The sequence below is a fragment of the Centroberyx affinis genome, unplaced genomic scaffold (assembly GCF_046629955.1).
Source record: "Centroberyx affinis isolate AG114_WGS23_722 - 3 ecotype Tasmania unplaced genomic scaffold, CSIRO-AGI_Caff_v1 ptg000109l_1, whole genome shotgun sequence".
NCBI lineage: Eukaryota > Metazoa > Chordata > Actinopteri > Beryciformes > Berycidae > Centroberyx > Centroberyx affinis.
The window spans coordinates 303398-318831 of NW_027278811.1; the positions used below are offsets into that span (position 1 = coordinate 303398).

The 15434-nt window shown below is 40.7% G+C and overlaps 2 protein-coding genes across 2 annotated transcripts; one reads left to right on the plus strand and one right to left on the minus strand.

Moving 5' to 3' along the window:
• The first annotated feature begins 51 nt into the window (after positions 1–51).
• On the plus strand, positions 52–8646 carry nom1 (nucleolar protein with MIF4G domain 1). The gene is made up of 11 exons (XM_071525935.1): positions 52–1331; positions 1761–1873; positions 2496–2691; positions 3383–3706; positions 3896–4006; positions 4474–4644; positions 5039–5160; positions 5291–5423; positions 7163–7294; positions 7390–7499; positions 7763–8646. Exons 1-11 carry the CDS (start codon positions 348–350, stop codon positions 7938–7940), a joined length of 2574 nt encoding a protein of 857 aa, XP_071382036.1. The 5' UTR covers positions 52–347; the 3' UTR covers positions 7941–8646.
• A 2598-nt stretch (positions 8647–11244) lies between these two features.
• On the minus strand, positions 11245–13664 carry mnx1 (motor neuron and pancreas homeobox 1). The gene is made up of 3 exons (XM_071526152.1): positions 13172–13664; positions 12091–12251; positions 11245–11532 (listed from the first exon to the last, which is right to left on the minus strand). Exons 1-3 carry the CDS (start codon positions 13662–13664, stop codon positions 11245–11247), a joined length of 942 nt encoding a protein of 313 aa, XP_071382253.1.
• Positions 13665–15434: the final 1770 nt, after the last annotated feature.

A 15434-nucleotide genomic window follows, 5' to 3' on the forward strand; every position in this document is an offset into this window, starting at 1 on the left:
AAAATACGTCATCACCACGCGACAGTCCTTGCTTCGCCCTGGAAGAAAACTGTCACGTGGTCGTATCAATAATACTGTCCTCATGGAGATACATGTGTGCAGCACAAAATAACGTTGTACTGTAAGGTATTTAACTGTTTTAAATAGCCTACAGCTTTCATTAAGTGCTTTTACTTCTTCCGGTTGTTTCAAACCCTCTACAGTTCCACATGTAGCTTGTTAGCCAAGCTAATTGGCTATACATTTTCAAAGGACCGATTGAAGTTAGTTAGCTCATGTTAGCCAGTGTACCTAATTATTAATCAATCACATTACGTTAGTCAACATCTAGGGTTTAGTTTATAGAGATGAAAGGTCAAGGGAAATGGAAGAACACCAAAAAGAAGAAGGACAATGGAAAATTGCAAAAGTACATGGTGTCAGTGGATGAGTTTGTTCAAAGCAAAGGTGGCTGTGATGAAGAAGAGAATGACCATGATGGGTTGAGATTTGTGAAAAAGAAAAGCAGAAAAGAGTTACGCAAAGAAAAGCGAAAAATGAAGAAAGCTAAAATGAAAAGTCACTATGAGGGCAAAAAAGATCTCAGTTTACCCCTTGATGGTGGAGAAGACTCTGGAACAACGTTACCCGCTGATAAACCACAACCACAGAAGAAGAAGGTGAAAGAGAAAGCAAAGAAAGAAGTGTCGAAATCACATCAAAGCAAATCTACTGATGCTGCTGCAGAGAAGTCAGATAATTCTAAAACAGCATCAGTTTCCAAGAAAGGAAAGAAAGTTAATAAGCTTCAAGAAACGAGAAAAAAGGCACTTTTGGAAGCAAACGAAGCAGAGGACAGAGAAATAAAGAAGTTAGAGCGGTACCTCGGATTAAACAAAAGGAAAAACAAGAAGAACCTCCCACAGTCCTTTGCTGCTGACGGACTTGATTACATCCTTGGTGTACTGGACTCTGGGTCGGCAGCTGTGGGGATGTACGACAGTGATGATGACATGGACATGGCCAAAGACAACTTTGAAAAGCTTGATAAGAGTGAGTCCCAAATGTCAGGTGAGGAGGAAGAACCAGAAGACGAGTCTGCAGATGAAGGCAGTGATGAAGATCTGGATTCATTAGACAAAGAAAATGAGGTCGGCGAGGATGATGATGATGATGACGACGACGAGGAGGATGAAGAGGATGAAGAAATGGTTGATAAGGAGGAAGCAGAGGAAGAGGAAATGGAGGAGGAGGATGGGCTGGAGGAGAGTGATGTAGCAGACTCGGCCAGTGGAAGTGAAGAAGAAGCAGAGAACGAAACAGACACTCCTGACACAAAGACACCAGGAACTGTGAGTTCAGAAATTTGAAGGATTCATTTCAACATTGCAGTAACTTTGATACTTTGTCTTAGGGCTGGGCGATAATTCAATATTATCATTTATCATCTTTCAGTGGAATCATATTGTGATGAAATGGGGATTTTAGGATATCATGACACACAATTCTGCTGTCTAAATTAATGATAATAAGCACATTTTATTTAAAAACTAGGAATACTAGGAATATTATTTGAAAAATTCTGTTTTGTTTGACATCACACCTAACATTACTATGCAATATTGTTATATGTATCGTTTTATGTATCGATATAAAAAAATACTTATGATTATTGTGATATTGATTTCAACCATCGCCCAGCCCTACTTTGTATACTGTATGTTTAAGCTTATGGAGCTTAACATTTTAGCTAACTATAATTTACATCTTCCAATGTTTAGGTCACCTCTACAGCAGGGAAGTATGTGCCACCTCACTTGCGTGACACTGGAGATGATAAACGCAAAGCTGAGCTTGAAAAACTGAAGAGGCATGTGAAAGGCCTGGTGAACAGGTAGGTAGCAGTCTTGCCACAACACTGAGCTGTAAGTCGTTTAAGCCATGCATTAGTAACATCTTGAATCTAGTAGGGCAAACTCATGACCCACTTGGAAAAATTGTTTTTACTCCACTCACATTAAGATCACTACACACAGTCCATACATTTGTATTTCCAGAAATTGTTGTTTGTTTATTACCTTATTTTGTCTGAAAACTCTGTTTTCTGACCAAAAGTGTGAGGAAGTTGCCCTTGCCCATAGACAATCATCTGGGCTCTGATTTTAGGGAGACTGTCCTTCCACCAGAAGGCCCAAGTTCAAGCCCCCATGACAGCAAGCATCCATCCTGCTGAAGTGTCCTCCAGGGGCACTTTTCTGTGGCTGACCCTGAACTCTGACCTCCATGTGGAAGAGAGTTAGAAGAGAATTTCCCCTCTTGAGATCAATAGAAGATCACAAAAGAAAGATATATATGGACTGTTAATGCTTACATTTCTGATGGAGTTAGAATAACCTCTGGCCTCTGGGTGGGTCTTGAGTTTGCTACGCGGGATCATAATTGCCAGTTAAGCTCTTTTAGAAATTCCCAAGTACTGTGCTTCAGCATCGTAATTGAGCCATTTTCTAACTTATTAGGCTCAGTGAGCCCAACATGGCATCCATCAGTGGTCAGCTGGAGGAGCTGTACATGAGCTCCAGCAGGAAGGACATGAACGACACCCTAACGGAGGTGCTGCTAGCAGCCTGCGTCACCCCGACCCTGATGCCTGACAGACTGCTGATGGAGCACGTCTTGCTTGTCAGCATCCTCCATCATTCTGTCGGGTTGGAGGTACGTTTCACACTCCCTGCCTTCAGCTTCCACACACTAGAGTTCTTACAGTGTTTAAGCAGGTGTTGTATTGTAGTGCTAGAGGTCTTTCCCTTTTGGAGACCTCCAGTTCACTTTCTGCTCCACTGATAAGAGCGACAATAAGAGACAAGAGGCTTTTGGTTTTACCAGCCTTTGTGTGAGAGATAAATAGTAACCATTAACCTGGGAATGGTACGTTAGCCCATGGATTATTCATTGGATGTAGGTTTAAAGGAATTGGCTGCTTTCTCACCAACTCCTTTGTAAGCTAATGCCCCTTTTAATTAATTGGAAAGTGACATCTAACACCTGAGTTTCCTATACTTGAGGTTTATTAGCGCTGTTATCTCTCTGTCATGTTGACTCTCAATCCTGTAAGTGACCACACACACACAGTCTCTTCAGTAAAATTAGCCTCAGTCAACAGTTGCCAGGGATTTTATAAGGTGAGTCACATTTTTAGTGATCTATGAGATTATTATTATGCCAATATATGTACACAACATTATAGGACCATACATCCTAATCCTAAAATATTTTTTTATTGAAAGTGTATTCATCAGATGTCATAGTATACATCAATATATATTAGTATCCATATTTCCGAAAACAACATGAATCAAGAGTCTTTCAATCAATCATCAATTTTCACATTTTATTTTAATTGCAGGTGGGAGCCAATTTTCTGGAGACGGTTGTGCGAAAGTTTGACGAGGAGTACAAGAACCCAGGGGAAGGCAAAGAATGTGGCAACCTGGTAGCCATCGTGGCTCACCTCTATAACTTCCAGGTGGTGCATTCCCTCCTCATCTTCGACATCCTGAAGCTGTTGGTAGTAACCTTTACGGAGAAGGACATCGAACTAGTTTTGTTTGTGCTGAGGAACGTTGGCTTCGGCCTGCGGAAGGATGACGCTCTGGCTCTCAAGGAGCTCATCTCTGATGCCCAACGCAAGGCCAACGAACTGGGGCCTAAGTTTCAGGATCAAACCAGGGTATGACACTAGATGTAGGATTACCTTTTAGTCAAATTAGTAAACGCTCTTAACTAGCGCAACATACAATCTGTACAATAAATTTGGCATGTACTGAATACAGTACTGAATGAATTGATATCTCAACGCAATTTATGTAGCAATTTGGAGGTTTATCTAACTTGAAATCATGTGTGAACATGTCCTCAGGTGCGTTTCATGTTGGAAACCATGCTGGCTTTGAAGAACAATGATATGCGGAAGATCCCAGGCTACGACCCAGAGCCTGTGGAGAGACTGAGGAAGTTGCAGAGGACTCTGGTAGGTGATTTTCATAACATGATCTCATTATTTGAATTATATTACTAGGTTTGAAGTAGTCTTATCACTTCAATAGATTGAGGAAGACAAATACGAAATTAGCTTTTGAATGTGCAGATAATAGGTATCACCGATTTAGATTATTTTATTCAACATACTGGGTGTGGCATGTCATTTTCTCCCCAAACTATTAAATTTTTTTTGTTTTAGAATGATTTAATGTAGCTTTCACTTGCACCACCAGGGGGCCCCAGAGTCCCACTGTTACAGACTCAGTCCAGTAATTGTAGAGCTTTGATGATGCTTTTAATGTCTTTAACAGTTGTGAACTGTGATTGTATGCCACATTGTAAGCTTTTCTGGGGTTGCTTATTGGGTGTTCTCGTCATTTTTACATATTTTACAACTGGTGTTTGCCTGCTAAGTGCATGCGTGAGTCACTGATCCCTGATGAATGTGTAACTCAGATCCACCAGAGTGCGGGCGGCAGTGACGTGAAACTGAGGGTCTCTCTGGAGAATCTCCTGGCAGCGGAGCAGGTGGGCCGCTGGTGGATCGTCGGCTCCTCCTGGAGTGGAGCGCCCATGATTGGCGACCAAGGGAACAAGACCTCACAACAGAGTACAGCTGAGGGACAGGTACAGCACCGCAACCACAGAAGACCTGCAGATGAGGATTTTTTCCTAAGATTAATTGATAAATAGTGCTGTAGTATTCTTTGAATTTAGTTTAATAAAATCTGTTGACACACCTCTCAACAGACAAATATAATGCTTATGAATCACCTCTACATCTACTGTTTTTTAGCATATTCATATTCACATTCATATTCTCCAAAGTCCAGATGATTTTACAGACATTACACTTTGCTGAAATACATTTGTCAGTGCATTATCAGTAGGCTGTATCTTGATGCTCTAGATGTAAAAGGCCTTGATATGTGTAATAATTAGCCTTGTTAATAATACCAGCTTTTCCCACTTAACTGATGCCATTGTTTGATTTGCATTATTCCCTTTCCTGCTCCCTCAGTTTAGTGCCAAAGTTTTAGACCTGGCTAAGAAACAGAGGATGAACACTGAGATCAGGAGAAACATCTTCTGTGTTCTTATGACCAGCGAGGATTACCTGGACGCATTCGAGAAACTCTTGAGGTTTGTTATATCCAGTCTCTGTTTCTAACCACTCTATAATTGAGTTGGTTGACCAAGAGATAGAAAGAAAGTGTTTGCTTTGATATTTCAAAGCAAACTAAGGCTGTCCTTTGTTTTGCTGTGTGTGAAGGATGGGCCTGAAGGACCAGCAGGAGAGAGAGATCGTCCATGTTCTGATGGACTGCTGTCTGCAGGAGAAAACCTTCAATGCCTTCTATGCCGTGCTGGGAGAGAAATTCTGCTCCCATGACCGGCGCTTCCAGGTACTCTAACCGGCAAAAGCCGCACCTTTTTATATGAATAAAAATAAAAATTACCACTCAATACAAAATTTACTCTAGGCCTACCTCATCAAACACAACATTATGAAATAAGCTGGCCCCCATTCCACAAAAGCCTATAGGACTACCAATTACAATCAGTGCATACAATAAATAACTTCTCTCCTAGCAAATGTTTGATACATCAAAGTAATACATTACATTGTTATCATGAAAGCCTTAAAGTGTTAGAAAAAATACAACTCTAGGTAAAACATAGCACAGAATTCTAAATAAAATAGCCAATGTAACCCTGTGCTACTCAAGCCAATCACAGACTACTTAATATGCACAATTGGTTATTTAAAATACTTCCTATAATAAAGAATGACTTATGCTACTACTCAAGCATATTTTATTATCACACATCCACACACTTATTATTAAACGTACTTTCAAAAATCATTACACTTCAACTGCCATATAATAAGTGAGATTACCAATGTTTTGTTGTTCTCTGTGCCCAATTTATTAATCTTGTTACTCATTATTCATGACTAGTGCAGTGCCCATTCGCGCCGCTGCTGCACAGAGCGCTGTTCGCTTGTTTATTCAAAGTTTATTAATATTGAACGTGTCGCGTGTCCAAATTGCACCAAATCCGACACTGCACTTCCTTGGGTCCCCAGCAATACACCCGCCAAGTGTGAAGTCGATCGGACGAACGGTTCTCGAGATATGCGACGGACCCACAGACAGACAGAGATTCCTTATGATGTTATCCAAGACTGTAAACAAACAACTTGTAACATCTTTCTACTCCAAACCCTTTGTCGTCTTAGTGAGTGGTGTTGGTAAAAGATGGTGATGTCTGTATCCAAGACTGTCAGACAAAAACACTTGTTACATTCATTATTTTCCAAGAAGCTCACAGCTGGCAGGCATGTAACAATCGCTAAGGGAGTTTTCACTTGTTTGCCTTTATGCCACTCAGTTCTCAGCATTGAATAATAAAGTTACACAGGGAAATTGACAGGGAAATAAAAGTTGCTTGTAGCCTATGGGGAAGGAGGCAGCTGACCTATTTATTCAGTAATCACAATGTGCAAGATTGCATAAAATAGGAATTTTGACAGAAAAGTCTTTTTGTAACATATGTAAACAGTCAAATGAAATTACTCTCATAATCAGAGTAAGTTTTTTTTTTATTGTTTACTTAAATGCTGCACATTTGACTCACACATTCAATAAATGATAATTGTACCATTTGAAGTTGCAGTGCATTTCATCATGTCAGCCTGGTGTTGTGTGTGACCACCCAGTCTCTTAAACTGTATGTGACCCGCCTGTGGCCTTCAGTTCACCCCTCCAGTGTGGGAGCCTCTCACACCTCTCACCTCTGATGTTAGTAGACTCAAACTGAGACTACAAACAATGGGCGTGACACCACACTTCCTCCTCTGCTGCCATGTAGGCCACTAGTCCATATCAGAAACTGATAACCATTGTCCTCATCAAAGAGCTTGAAACAGAAGTGGTGGGAATGTTTGTTTTTCACATGTAAACTGGATCTGGGTGAGAGGATACCTGTGTAGAGAAGTTGGCTCCTGTTGCTTTTGTTTCCGTTCTTGTTTTTGAGAGTTATCAGTGTGATAAATGTCATTGAATGCAGAAACTGCTGGGATATAATATTTCAAATCAATAGTATGTATATCCCTTGAGCCCGCTCTGTGTTGTCCTAGATGACCTTCCAGTTCAGCCTATGGGACAAGTTCAAGGAGCTGTCTGCTCTGCCCAGCAGCACCTTCAGCAACTTGGCCCAGCTGGTGACCCGCTTCCTCCAGAAGAAGTGCCTCTCGCTCTCCATTCTCAAAGTAAGTGACCTGTCATATCACCAGGTACCTTTCACTGTCTGACAGTTATATGTATATACTGTATATATATGTATGTGTATATTTTCTCTGTGTAGGTAATAGAGTTTGGGGAGCTAGATAAGCCCAAGGTGCGCTTCTTGCGCCAGGTGCTGACCAAACTACTGAAGGAAACGGAGCCTGAGGATCTAGCCAATATATTTGGAAGGTGAGTGTCATCATGCTTATACTTAGTGCCCAGACTTGGAGCCTAACACATTGGTATTTATGAAACAGAAAACACATCAGGAATTCTTTTAAAAGGGCAGTTAAGTTAGTGCAGCAAGCGTCTCCCAGACTTCGTCCTCTTTAACTTTTAGAAATGTTAACCTCTTGTCCATTAGCCCACTTCTTGTAAAACCACTCCTCTTTAGTGCTAAGCACTATGTGAAAATCTGGAATCAATGTCCGTCATTGTTTTCCATCCACCAGGATTTCAGGAATTCCCAAGCTAGGAATGCTGCGGGAGGGCTTGAAGCTTTTCATCAGCCACTTCCTGCTGAAGAATGCCCAGTCGCAGGGAGCAGCTGAGCAAGCAGCGCTGCTGTCAGAGCGCGCCCAGGTCGCCACCCAGGCCATGGAGGCCAAAGAGGCCAAGCTCAAACTGTAAAACACACACACACACACACACCGGCACCCCAAAAGAAATGCTATGAAACAAAACCACGGAACAAAAGAAGGCTTGTTGGAGTGAAATGACTCTGAATACAAAGAACACAAGACTACAGTTTGCTTTGAGGGGAAAAAATGTTTTGGACATTACTAACTGTATGTTTTTGATTTAGTGAGTCCTCGTACAGAATTGTAACCATGGAGATTTTTTAATCTGGAAGATCACAAAGATGCCTTCAAAGACATACCAGATTCACTGCTATGTGTACTATTGTATGTTTAGCTGTGGTTAAATATGATGCTGTGGTTAAAAATATGATGAGCAATACTTAAGAGATATTTTACATATTTCAACTTAGTACATTCTCCATGCTTGTACATATTTGTACATAAACCAGGGGTCAAACGTTGAAAAAATATTGCATATTACCATATTAATGCCATATGCAGGCTCTTGAATGTAACATGAATGGTACATTTTATTAAATGTTAGAGTTCTCGTCATAAAGGCAGTAATAAATCTCAGACTTTGTGCCGAATACTTTGAGTCTTTTGTGGAGGGAAACCGTTTTCTCTTGCAGTTTTTCTCATTTGTCTGAAGTGTTTAAAGTGTTCAAGCTTTATGTTTTTCTGAATGTGCCCTCTTGGAGGCAGTGTACAGCAGTGGTTCATATGGAACCGTTCAGACACCTGGGGCCATTCGTCTGGGCTTTACTGGGTATATTTACACTCTGACACAGAATAAAGAATATTATAATGAAGACTTTTTCAGCCCTAAACACAACTGATCAGTAATTACTTGTACGTCGTTATCATTTCATCACTATATTTCGGATTTTCTATTGATCTTTCCAGTTGGCTATACTGTGAGTGTGATGTAAACAAGAGAGAAGAGAATAGAGACTGTGCTGCTGTTCATTCACAGTGTTTACACGCCCTGATGAAGTGACCCAGGCCTTTGAGTCCAGGCTCTTCTGTTTGCTAGCTGACACCAGTGTCTGCCTGCATGGTTAGCATAGCAGAGTCATTCTGTTACATTTGATGCTTGCTCTTATTAATTAGCTCCATTTGCGTGGCCTGCATCAATGCGGGGGTGGAGCGTGGTCAGAGGGCAAGAATCGGCCACCAAGGTCAGCCGGAGGAAATGTCCTTCACTAGTCTACAGACCTAACTGTAGCCTCCTAACATTCAAGATGCAATTTTTGATTTAATGAAAAAGAAATGCATCTCTCCATCACCACAGGGATAGTGAAATGCATGCTGGGCATCAGTAGCTTTAGTGAGTTTTCAATCAGACCACTTTCAAGTATGGAGTAAGTGAGATAAAAGGGAATTTGTGACTTAAAATGTAGAAATCGTGGGATCAATAGACTCCCTCCCTCTGCAGTCCATACACTGGCCATTGTCTGCAGATGTGAGTCAGACAGGTGCCATCAGCTTCACCTGGTGTACTCTGTCTGGGCTTGACCCTCCGCTGAACTTTGATTTAGTCTGCTAAAGCTAAAGCAAACAACTGAGGTAACCAATAGATCTCTGAGGAACTCTGTTGGCATATAATCAGTCAGTAGTTTAACGTTGATGACTGTGGGAACAATAAGAGTGAACGAACAAGAAGTCTTAGCTTATAAGGCCATTTTGTGGACTGTGTTTTCCATGAAGTCAATGTTACTGTTCCATCTGTTTGTACATATAAGTTGTTGAATTGGGCCTATAGATCAGCCACTAATGGTAGACACATGGGCCACTTCATCAAAACATAAAGTGAAAGATTACATTGGATTGCAACATGTATCAGCTGATAATTGCACGTTTGGGACTTATCCTACATCCAAAAAAGTCCTACAGACCTAAATGTTTTGTGTCATAGTTGGCAAAATGCACCTGACGGGATGTTTATTTTGCATTTGAGGAAATTAGCCCCAAAATTATTGGTGAACGCTAAGTTATTAGGCCGAGTGATTACTTTTTAACGTTATAAAGCCTAGTATAAATGACTAAAAACATTCAAGATGGCTGTTGCTTAGTGTCACAGGTGTCATCGGATCAAGCGTGAAACTTTGGTTAAACAACATGTATCGGTTATTATCCCGGTCCGATTCTGATTGATGTAAAATATCAGATAAACACATCTGTGACCGCATCACAGTTAGCCTAATTCAAACATCATTCCGCAAACTGAAAATCAACAATCACGGTAACCATAGGCCTAGTTTGTTTTTTTGTTTTTTTTGTTTTTTGTTTTTTGAGAATAGCCTTAAAATAATATCAATTAAAATTAAACATTTCTCGCACATTTTTATTAGCCTATTACAGTGGTGTGTTATCGCCGTTCTAAATAATAGGCTAAAATGATTTCACCCCTGAAAATAGTGCTTGAGCAGACAAGTGGTCGATTGACAACCCGTTTCAAAGGTTTATTAATACGAGCCCATTGCTAGTGTGGTGTGAAATGTTTCCATCGTCTGACTGCCTACTTGTTGTTTGCTCTCACTGCACGTTTGCACAGATCCGACAGCGCTATTAACAGTAATTCCCATGACCCGACCTGTCAGAGCAAGGAGAAAAACACAATCCTCTAAAGCTAAAACCAAGGAACTCGTAAATCAAGCAAAAATAGCCTACCCTTTTTTTTTTCTTTAACAAAAGAGCACAAGATACAGACCTACACCGAATGACACTGAAAATAACGACCGAATTTTACAAAAACAAATTTTATTTCATATCGTCTGCACCAATAGAGACGCTAAACAATAATTTAGCATGCACTGGTATAACCATTTTATAAATACAGTATAGAAAAATAAACATAACATTTTTTTTCAGCGTGATATGACACAATTATAGGCTACCGAAGTATAACACCACAAGAGTTAAACAAAATAGGCCTAAGACAAATGGAGTAGAGCAGACTAGGCTATTTATAGTGGGCTATAATGGTCATACAGTAGGATATTTTAAAGATTATTGATGACGAACTAACCACCACAGCGGGGAGGGATTACAGTGTCCTGAGCCAGTTTACAGCATTTGCATATAAACCATGCAATGTCACAGATATACTGCTGAATGATGCTCCATACATGTGCATTATAAAACTTAAACCTCCTGCTTTATTGCTTATTTCGGATGACACGAGGATCACACAATCACCAGATCTATTCTTGACCTATAGCCTAACTTTTATCCCTTTTTATAACCAAAAAAATGCTCATTAATTCCATGTAGGTGAGGTTGGATTACATGCAACTGCATTTTAGTGAAAATCCCCACAGTCACCATTAATGGAGAATACTTCTGCTGTTTCAAGGCTGTGGACTTATGTCACTGGTGTGATTTCTCTCGTCGTCTGACGAGCAATCTGACGAGTTGTACAGAAAGTTATCGCCGTCATCGTCGTCACTGTCCCTGAAGTCTCTTATTCTGCCGTTTTTTGAGTCCGTCTTACTGTGATAATCCGTCTGTTCGAGTCCGTCAGATTTCTCTTGGCCGTTCTTGGCGCCTTTCTGCTTCTCGGCCTCCTGGGCGGCCTGCTCCTTGGCCTTCTTACTTCTCTTCCACTTCATACGTCTGTTCTGGAACCAGATTTTAACCTGAAAAAATGAGAAATCCATCGTTTAATTTACCTAAACATATAAAGAAAGGGGCCAACTGGTGACGGGCTATGCGTAAAGGCTGCGTAAAGGTCATCAGCACACCTGACATTGACCACTATGTTGCAGCCAAACACCAACTGCTACACTGCAAAAATATACATCCTAGAAAGTTATTTCATTTAGTATTGAGTTTTTAAAATCTTATTTTTCTGCCATGGGATGAGATAACCCGCCTTGTTTCCAATGCAAATCCACAATTTTCTTGAATCAAGTGTCATTTCCTTGATACCAGTGACCTTATGTTGCCTTTTTGGATGATATTGACGTTTCTTTTTCTGGAAAATCCCTGAAACAAGTCAAACTGCATTGGGAACAAATGGAATTATCTCATCCTATTGCCATAATTTCTCACTTGTTTTAAGACAATAAATTCAGACTGAATATGAGAATAAACTGATTGGAGATTTTTTTTTGCAGTGTGCTCGGGCAATGAAGACTTTATAAAACTAAAACTAATTCTAAAATCAGTAACAGGGCTTTATGCGGACATATTACCTGAGTTTCCGTCAGCATGAGGGATGTAGCCACTTCAAAGCGCTTGGGTCGTGACAGATACTTATTCAGTTTGAACTGATGCTCCAGCTCCAGCAGCTGTTGACTTGTGAATGCAGTTCTGGGTCTTCTGCACTTCCCAAGCAAGTTGGACTGAGCCTGAGCTGAAAAAGGAAACCAACATTAATTCTTTATGCCCTGAAACCAGATTTTTAAATAATCCCTGATGTAGATCATATCTAAATTGGGTCCTATGCAAACTGTATTTTTATTTATGTTCAAGAATGAGAGCCAATTTGCAATTAATAAAAAAATATACTAAATACTTGTGTGTGGAAAGGGATGTAGAGAAAGGTAAGAAATTAACGTCCAATAACTATCTTATTCCCAATGACCTCTTTTTTTACGGTAGCTATAATATAGTAGGCTATAATATCAGATGTCATACTGCCTGTGCCCCCGGCCTGAGCAACAAAGTGGCCCACATATGAATATGTCCAGAGAGAAGCTATTTGCCACTTCATTTTGAACAAATCTGCTAAAACGAACAGAAACAAAAAGGCAGTATCTGGTGAGCAAATAGTATGTCGACTGTGGGTTTCACACTCCTCTGCCACTTTCCCACTGTCCATTATCTGTCCATTTTAGTTCCTCTCAGAAAAACCATCACTCTCTATGACAGATTTTTTCATTCAGAAAAATAAGAGACATAGCACAATAATCGACTTAAGCTTGTTTACCTACTATCTCCACCAGACATTATTTTTAGGTTAAAAAAATACAAAAAATGCCATGCATGTCTGTAGCCGAATGTCTTGCAAAGTAACAGAGTATTCAATTAAAATCAGACATTTTGGGTGGCATCATATACATTATTTTTAGATTTGTTCAAAGTATAACTACAAGCAATGCCATGGCACGCTGTAATGTAGCAGTAACACCGGAATAACACCTTTAAAATCAGACAGTTTGGTAGCATCATAAACATTTTTAGATCAGACATTTTGGCCAGCCACACATAGGCTATTTCAACATTTCATCTAAGTAAAAAGAGTACAATATGCCACTTTGTAATGCTACTCACAATTAAAATCTGACATTTTGGGAAGCATCATCCCAGCTGTGGAGACCCGGAGCCAGTGGTCCAGCTGGAAGGTGCTGGCTGTTAGTTTGATGGGATCGCTGGCGTGGTGGTGATGGGACCCATGTGGATAGGAGTAGGACAGGGCAGGGTGTTGGCCTGTGAGGGCTGCGGAGTAGGTGTACATAGGATGGCCGTAGAGAGCCTGAGGAGGGATCCCTGCGGTGCTCTGCGGATGTAATCCAACCATGCCGTGCGGGCTGTTCAGGAAACCCGGTTTAGGAATCAAACCGCAAGAGGAAATCCTCGGTGGAGACGGCGTCTCGGTGCGTAAAGACTCGGCGCTGGTGGTCAGCTCCGGGGCTGTTACACTTCCGGACGACGAAATGGAAGAGGAGGAGGACAGAGAAGTCACCAGCGCCAGAGGAGAAGTCTGCACTTTCGGCGTATCGACTGCTAAAAGCGCGTCAATGCGAAAGTTTTTGGATTTCTCCATTTGGCCGTGCGTGCGTCCCTTGTCGTCTCGGCTGCCGCTGTCTAAACGAAGGAGGAGTGTTGTCTTTCCACCTCTCAAAAGTTATGATGTGGTTCGGAGTGTGAGAGGGAGCTCAATGTGACACTTAATCCCTGTCCGATGGAGCGGATTGGTGCAGCCGACTGGCAGGGGGCCGTCCCAACTCCCAAGCCCTGCGTCGAGCCTAATGACGCCTCTCTGCTCTTCTAAAATCACTGTAAACCTCGGCCTTGACTGGATTATTGCTTTTATAAAACTTCGACAACACACCACTGTGATACAAAATAATTAAGAGAAATCTTACATTTTTAATAAACATAATTGTTATCCTATTCTTCCGCCAAGCAATGTAGTTCTTTAACAGTTAGGCTATAGCTAAAAATGGTGGTTGCTAAGCGACACTTATAGCTAATTGCTAGTGCAAGTGCTGATTTTCGGTTAGCGGATTAATATTTGAATTAATTGATATGCGGTCACAGGTGTGCCCTTATCGAGTATTTTAACAACGGCTTCCAAGGTGACTCAGCCAATCAGAAATGAGGACCGGAGCTATGCGTTTTGTAATTAGGAGTTTAGTGTAGACTGTTTATATTCCTGGGTATTGTTTAGCCTATATGCCTCGCCAACATGGCTCATTTGAAGATTATAGGGGCAAGTTTAGTAAAAAAAATTGTTAAACTTTACCTAACATAAACAATGTAGGCTATTGATAAGAACTGGATTAGTGTAGCCTAGCCTATATATTGAATTCCAGTTCAGAAATTACTCATATAAACGTTTGTAGAGAAGCCCAAACCATGCATTGGATAAATCTGTTGCATATGAAAAGATTAAATAATCCACGAGTGCAAAAAAAATGAATTATCAGGCCTGCAGTGCAAAACAGTTCACATAGACCTACAAGGGGACATGTAAGGTTATCAGGCCTATTTTTACTTAGTGATTTTAGATGCATGGATAATAACAAATTACATAAAGCTGTGTAGACTGTTAAAAAAAACCCACAAAGGCAAGCAAGTAAAAAAAAATGAACATCTTTATGACCCTATAGCATCCTGGGGCCAACAGGGAAATTTAGCTAAGAGCCTTCCTTCTGTCGTGTCCCAAACCTGGAGGTGTGTCTGACCGAGCACACTGACCTGCTACAGTGGAGCTGTAGGCCTTAACGAATTAACCTCACTTCTCATGATAACATATTATCAGCAAATCCAACCAGCCAAGGTCTATTCTGCTTTGAGACTCATGGATGTTCACATGCATTTCGAAAATAACATGAATTTGATTGTCCTCTTTAAAGAAAAACTCAAATTAAGCTCATGCTTGGTATTTTGTTCCTGGGATTTTGAAAATAGACTTTTTAGAATAAAAGCTGACAAATATCTCTTAGGGCAGCCAATTAAAAATTGTACTTATCTTATTGAAACCATGACCAATTGTCAGAATAAGACGGCTGTCACATTTAGGCCCAACGAGGAGCAAAATTTTGTAATTGAAAGCACTGAGTGTGATGAAGAGAAAGATGTAATAGGCCTGTGACTCGGGGTGGCTTCGGTCTAATAAGCCACTTAAAGTTAATGGAAGAGGAGGTCAAAATGAGAATTATTGACACCCCGTTGCCCTTAACCTGTCTACCAATAAAGCTGATTAGTTTTTGTCAATTCATCAGCTAACCGCGCTCCTGGGACGTTTATTTGCTCGGGGGAAATCAACAAGTCACCGGGTAGTTTTCAAGTAAAGGATCGCCATTTAATT

What these genes read in the sequence shown, in the direction of transcription:
- nom1 (XM_071525935.1), top strand. Translation starts at nt 348, where the DNA reads ATGAAAGGTCAAGGGAAATGGAAGAACACCAAAAAGAAGAAGGACAAT. An exon ending in GTGAAAGGCCTGGTGAACAG is followed by an intron (nt 1,874 to 2,495) that starts GTAGGTAGCAGT and finishes CTAACTTATTAG; the next exon opens with GCTCAGTGAGCCCAACATGG. An exon ending in CCCATGACCGGCGCTTCCAG is followed by an intron (nt 5,424 to 7,162) that starts GTACTCTAACCG and finishes GTGTTGTCCTAG; the next exon opens with ATGACCTTCCAGTTCAGCCT.
- mnx1 (XM_071526152.1), bottom strand. Translation starts at nt 13,664, where the DNA reads ATGGAGAAATCCAAAAACTTTCGCATTGACGCGCTTTTAGCAGTCGAT. An exon ending in CAAAATGTCAGATTTTAATT is followed by an intron (nt 12,252 to 13,171) that starts GTGAGTAGCATT and finishes TTCCTTTTTCAG; the next exon opens with CTCAGGCTCAGTCCAACTTG. An exon ending in TCATGCTGACGGAAACTCAG is followed by an intron (nt 11,533 to 12,090) that starts GTAATATGTCCG and finishes TCATTTTTTCAG; the next exon opens with GTTAAAATCTGGTTCCAGAA.